The sequence below is a fragment of the Colobus angolensis genome, unplaced genomic scaffold (genome assembly GCF_000951035.1).
Source record: "Colobus angolensis palliatus isolate OR3802 unplaced genomic scaffold, Cang.pa_1.0 Scaffold51, whole genome shotgun sequence".
Classification (NCBI taxonomy): Eukaryota; Metazoa; Chordata; class Mammalia; order Primates; family Cercopithecidae; genus Colobus; species Colobus angolensis.
This window is the reverse complement of record NW_012118599.1, coordinates 13643976-13650924: the sequence shown is the minus strand read 5'-3', so window position 1 is coordinate 13650924 and position 6949 is coordinate 13643976. Positions and strand designations below refer to the sequence as shown.

Genomic DNA, 6949 nt, shown 5'->3' with positions numbered 1-6949 from the left:
TGCACTCCAGCCTGGGCGACAGAGCGAGACTCCGTCTCAAAAAAAAAAAAAAAAAAGCTGCACAAGTTGGGGGGAACCCTAATAGAAACATGTCTCTAAGACACAGAACTATTTGACTTCATAGTGCTATTACAGCATAAAAAGTAAGTCATAACGGCAATATATTTACTTACATATCCTAAAATATCTCTAGAAGAATAGCCAAGGTTGTGGAAACATTGGCTGCCTCTGGGGAAGGGAAGTGGAGAACAAGGATGGGTAGTAGTCTCTTTACTGTATACCCTTTAATAAACGTTGAATGTGTTACCTGTGCAACTAAATAGTTAAATTTGAAAATCATGACGACTAGGGAGGGAAGCAAAACCAAAATGGAAAAGGTAATTGACAGGCTAAGTAAAGCAAATGCAGAAAATAGGTGATAGTGAACTCATCACATGCATCCTGGTATGAAAAACTGGAAAGAAGTGTTGGTGTACATAGATAAAGCAGACTATACAATATACATAGATAAATAAGGTCATCTATGTAGAACGATTTAAAGGAATCTGGGAAAAACATTCCTAACTGCCTAAAATACCACTTTTAGAATTTAACACCTTTAGAGGCCAGGTGCGGTGGCTCACGCCTGAAAGGACATCACTTTGGGAGGTCGAGGTGGGCGGATCACTTGAGGCCAGAAGTTCAAGACAGGCCTGGCCAACATGGTGAAACCCCATCTCTATTAAAAATAGAAAAATTACCCGGGCATGGGGGTGTGCACCTGTAGTCCCAGCTACTCGGGAGGTTGAGGCACGAGAATCACTTGAACCCAGGAGGCGGAGGTTGCAGTAAGGTAAGATTGTGCCACTGCATTCTAGCCTCAGCAACAAGTGAGACTCTGTCTCCAAAAAAAAAAAAATTTTTTAACACCTTTGAGTAACATGTATCTTTTTTTTAAATATATCAACTCAACATTAAAATGATCAAGAGTAAATATTTAATATAAATTAATTTATTACCAAGTTGGAACAAGGCACTCAGGAAATGAGAATTTTGGTTAATGTTCAGGAGTAAAGCACAGGAAAAAAAGATAATTTTTGCAACTCAGAGGCTAGCTATGAATGGGGTTCTATAGTACACAAGATGAAGGAGCTGGGTACCTAGAATATTGGCTCGTTCAGGGAAAAAGGTAGGATAGGAGGAAAGGGAAACAACTGGGGCTTCAAAGATACTCTTTCCCTACCTGAATCCTATTCAAGAATCACTAAAGAAATCACACCAGACAGGTAGGGGATGGGAGAGTTCATACACTCCTGGTGGGAGTATTAACTGGCACCATCTTCTAGAAGATAATCTAGGAATACATTACATACCTCCAAATACTGTATACCCTTTAACCCAGTAATTTACTCCTTGATATTTATCCTATGGAAAGTATCATGTCAAACAACAGGTGATTTGATTGGTTAAATAAATTTCGCTTAACCATGCAACAAAAACAACAAAAAATAAGGTTGTTAAAAATGGTATTATAGAAGTGTATTTACTGACATGGAAAGATGTTCATGATATACTGAGAAAACTAATAAAATACACTTGAATAATCAACGAAGATATGTAAATAGGCATAGAGCGTTGGATATCACTTTATCCAAAATACTTTCTCTAACCACTCTATACTCCTTATCCTGCTTTCTTTTTTTAGGCACTTATCATTACCTAACATGGAGTTATTTATTGTCTGTCTTCTGCTATTTAATGAGAATATGAACCTTGTCTATACTGTTCAGTGTGATATTTCCCATATCTAGACCAGTTCCTGACACTTTATTGGTGACCAATACATATTTGTTAAGTGAATGAATGGAAAGAATTAATACCTTGGTGTATGTATTTGGAATAACATACACCAAGGTATTAATAATATCATACACCAAGGTATTAATAACAGTGGTCTTGGCTGGGCCCAGTGGCTCATGCCTGTAATGCCAGCACTTTGGGAGGCTGAGGTGGGCAGATCACTTGAGCTTAGGAGTTCGGGACCAGCCTTGGAAACGTGGCGAAACCTCAACTCTACAAAAATACAAAAATTAGCCAAGTGTGGTGGTGGTGAGCACCTGTAGTCCCAGCTACTGGGGAGCCTGAGGTGGGAAGAATGCTTAGACCCGAGAGTTGGAGGCTGCAGTGAGCCATGATCGTGTCACTGCACTCAACCAGGGTGACAGAGTGAGACCCTGTGTCAAAAAAAAAAAAAAAGTAATAATAATAGTTGTTTCTAGGTAGATGAAATTACAAGTTTGTGTGTGCTTTTCTGAAATGAACAGAAAGGGAAAGAAAACTTCAAACCAACTATATGTTTTAAAGAGAGGTAAAAAAATATGAAGGATAGGTAGGAAAGGTTGTGGACATAATATTTCTTACTGCTGAGATGAAAACTGAATTGTAACATATCCCTGTTAGTTTCAGAGACCATGAAGACTCACCCAAATCAACATGATAGATTATCTCATGGGGTTGGTATATGAATAGAAATCCAATGTATAAGTCAATTACAAAGGACCAGAGCTTTTAAATTCTTCTCCCATTAAAGGCCCTACCTAGACTCAAGACCCACGTATAAAAGACTAGTCCTACCTGGTTGAGAAAGAAAATTCTCCTAGGAAGACATGGAAAAAAATAGAGCTTGGGTGATAATACAGAATATATTCTCTTTCCTACCTCTCAACATTAACTGAGGATGTACTATGTGCTAGACATATTGTATGCCATGGGAAACACAAAGATAAAGATTCCTCTTTTATCCTCTCAGGCCAGGTGGGGTAGCTCACATCTGTAATACAAGCACTTTGGGAGGCTGAGGCAGGAGGACCATCACTTGAGCCTAGGAGTTCAAGACCAGCCGGGGATGGGCACAGTGGCTCATGCCTGTAATCCCAGCACTTCGGGAGGCTGGGGCGGGTGGATTACCTGAGGTCGGGAGTTCGAGACCAGCCTGGCCAGGATAGTGAAACTCCATCTCTACTAAAAATACAAAAATTAGCTGGGTGTGGTGGTACACACCTGTAATGCCAGCTACTTGGGAAGCTGAGGCAGGAGAATTGCCTGGGAGACAGGGGATGCAGTGAGCCAAGATCATGCCACTGTACTCCAGCCTGGCCAACAGAACAAGACTCTGTCTAAAAAAAAAAAAAAAAATGGCTGGGCAGGGTGGCTCACGCCTGTAATCCTAGCACTTTGGGAGGCCAGATCACAAGATCAGGAGTTTAAGACTAGCATGGCCAATATTGTGAAACCCAGCCTCTACTAAAATCACAAAAATTAGCCAGGGGTGGTGGCACGTGCCTGTAATCTCAGCTACTTGGGAGGCGGAGGCAGGAGAATCACTTGAACCTGGGAAGTGGAGATTGCAGGTTCAACCAAGGTTGAGCCAAGACTGCACCACTGCACTCCAGTCTGGGTGACAGAGCAAGACTCCGTCTCTAAAAGAAGACCAGCCTGGGCAATATAGCAAGACCCCATCTTTAACAAAAAAAAAAGAAGCTCTCGTTTAGTGGAGATAGTCGTAAGAAGAGTCTTTAAACAAGACAACAAAATAAATTTTACAAAGAAACAAATTACAGAGTGCTAAAGAAGGCTGACTAGATCTGGGTGGAATTCTGGAAATTCTTCATGGAGGAGGTGGTATCCAAATTGGGCTTTAATGGGTGAGTGGGGGTGGGAGAAAGATTATTCCAGGCTAATAGGATTATTAATGCAAAACCAGAGAGGTGTAATACCAGATATTGCACACCTGGAAAACTGCACTTTGAGGTGACGCAGTGTAAGATGTAATATAACGTTTCCTGAGCAGTATTCATTACTATGTGCCGGGCCCTGGGCTATGTATTGGGAACCATATTGAAGAATGACACATATAAAGTCCCTGGAACTTTTGAACCTTAAAAGCAAAGTTGCGGAACACATATAATTATATAATCAGATCTGTCATAAATGCTAAGAAGGAAAATTACAATATATTATGGGAGTGTATATCAGGCAAATTTAACAGTCTAGGGAATCACAGAAGGAAATCAGGGAAGTAACTTAAGATCCAATCTAAAGGACGAATTGGAGTTAGAAGAGTAGATAAGGAAAGAGTTCAATTTGCACGGTAAAGAAGGGAACAGAAAATGTGAGGTCATGAGAGGAGATGATACATTTGAGGAATGAAAAGGTTAGTAATGCAACTACAGTCAGCAAGAGGGAAAGAGGCATGAAATGAGGTTGAGGAAGTAGGCAAGGGATTGAGTATCATAATCACTGGCTATATGTGCAAAAAGAGTTAACATAGCAACATAAACAAAAACTGATGTGGCTTGGACTTGAATGTCAATGGAGATGGTAAGCTGGATGGAATCAAGATTTACTTTGGAGAGGGACTTGACAGAATCTGTAACTGTGTATGGAGCAGTCAGGAAGAGAAGAGCACTAAGAGTGACTTTTAAGTTGTTGTCATGAAAACTGTTGGACAGTGTGCCATGCATTGAGAATGGATAACAATGAAGGAAGAAAAAGTTGGAAGAAGGTTGAGCATGACCATTAATTTAGTTTAGGACATGCTCAATTGCAAGTGCCTATGAGACAATGAAGTGGAAATGGTGAGTTAGGTTGTTAGACACTCAGAAGACTCATTTGACTAGAACATAAAACTTGCATTTCTCACATGGCATTTTAGCATAGGACTGGATGAAATGGCCTAGAAAGAAAGAGCAAATTCTGGAGAACTGGGCAAGGACTAAGCCCTGAGAAACTCAAAAATTTAAAGATTATGTATGAGAGACAGCAAAGGATACTAAGCAGGAGCATCCAATGTACTAGGAGGAAAAGAAGTGTGACAGAAGCCAAGGGAAAAGAGTTATTTGTAGGAGAAAGTGATTCTCGGCCTCAAATGCTGCTCATTTGAGAAGTAAAATGTATCTACTGACTTTGGCAACATAGTAGTGACCTAGACATGAACATAGTTGCTAAATATTAACCCCGCAAAAGGGTACATACAAGTCGTGAGAAGATCAGAAGCCAGACAGGAGTGGGTTAAGGAGTAAATGCTGGAACAAGAATAGAGAAGGTCCTGAACACTAAGGATTTGGGATTCTTTGTGGGCAACAAGGAACTGCTGAAATTCGGAAGAGGAGTACCATGCTGTTATCTATACTGTAAGAAAATAATTAACAAGAGTAAGAACAGTTTGAAAACCTAAGTTAAGAAAATGGTTAGAAAACTTCCATAGGAGTCTAAGGCGAAAAAAAAAAAAAGATGACAGAAATGGAAAAGTTGAGTTGTTACCTTGTTGGAGGAGGAATTTGAGAACGATGACACTTTTTCTGGGCTCTTGGATTTTTCTGCTTTCCCTGGCTTCTCTGTAGGCTCTTTACTATCACTTAAAGACTTCTGGGATTTATCAAAGATGTTAATTCCCAAGATCTGAGCTACTTTGTCCAGTTCAGATTGCTTCTTTTCTGCCTCTTCTGCCTCTTGCCGTAGCTCTGCAATGTCCTTCATAATGTTATCCTGAAGCCGACTCACCTCCACCAGGAGCGGATCTTTGTGGCCATCCTTCTCCCTTCGTTTCTTGCGCAGCATTTCTCCTGAGTAGTCAAATGTCAACAAAAAGCAGCACAGGGAAAATAAGATGAGTCGTTTCTCATTTACAAGTAGTAATTTGTCAGGGCTTTATGGTTACAAAATCTTTGCCCACAAAAGTTTCTAAGGGTGGCCAGGCGCAGTGACTCATGCCTGTAATCCCTGCACTTTGGGAGGCTGAGGAGGGTAATTGCTTGAGTTCAGGTGCTTGAGATCAGCCTCACTAACATGGTGGAACCCCGTCTATACTGAAAATACAAAAACTTAGCCAGGTGTGGTGGTGGGCACCTGTAATTCTAGTTACTCAGGAGGCTGAGGCAGGAGAAGTGCTTAAACTCAGGAGGCGGAGGTTGCAGTGAGCCAAGATCACACCATTGCACTCCAGCCTGGGTGATAGTGACAGACTCCATCTCAAAAAACAATTTTTTTTTTCTAAGAGCAAGTAAGACTCTCCTTCCACATGGGCTGGTGTAAGTGAAGCTTCTATGAAGGTAAAGGACGGGTTATGACATTATCTTTTGTGTAAAGGTTATAAGGTAAGGATCTATGGACAGGCTTCAGGGGCTCCAGGAACTCCCATAACAGTATATATAATTTTGTGTGTCTCTCTCAAAAACATTAATAAGTGTTGTAACTATGAATCTAGCAGTTGTCCTCTCTTCAGAGAGCTGAAGAATTATTTAAAGGGTAATATATTTGATTTTATCTGATCTAAGGACACTTTAACAATTTCTTCAATGAGTTTTAGGTTTTGCCTCTGGTTTACCTTTTTTTTTTTTTTTTTTTTGGTAGAGATGGGGTTTTGCCATGTCACCCAGGCTGGTCTTAAACTCCTGAGCTCAAAGTGATCTGCCTGCTTCAGCCTCTCAAAGTGCTGGAATTACAGGTGTGAGCCACCACACCCTGCTGGCTTATTTAATGTTATCTCCTATTCTAAACTGCAGATCCTCTGGTGTTAATCCTCACAGGATAAATAACTCAATTTCTTATCCCTAAACAGTCCAAACCCAGATAGAAGCAATTACATCTTCTCCTACTCTCTGTTCTTTCATACTATCAGTATTTAGAAGCCTTGTTATGTTCTTTTCCTCACTGTGTATGTGAATTCCTAAAAGCATAAACAAATGGAATAAAAAGGAAGGCATCGGGGAACATTTTTGTGTGTGTGCACCTAATTTAAGGAAAGACCAGGCACTGCTGCTCATGCCTGTAATCCCAGTGCTTTGGGAGTCCAAAATTCAAGGTTACAGTGAGCTATGACAGCACCACTGCACTCCAGCCTGGGCAACAGAATGAGACCTTGTCTCTTAAAAAAAAAAAAAAAAAAAAATGGCTGGGCAGGGTGGCTCAC

General features: G+C 40.6%; 1 protein-coding gene across 2 annotated transcripts in view; it reads right to left on the bottom strand.

Moving 5' to 3' along the window:
* ZNF318 (zinc finger protein 318) overlaps positions 1–6949 on the bottom strand; it is a 41154-nt gene that overhangs the window by 7161 nt on the left and 27044 nt on the right. For both annotated transcript variants that reach the window (XM_011960384.1, XM_011960383.1), the window contains one exon: positions 5302–5603. In XM_011960384.1, coding sequence (XP_011815774.1) covers positions 5302–5603 — 302 coding nt within the window. The remainder of the gene's footprint in view (positions 1–5301; positions 5604–6949) is intronic.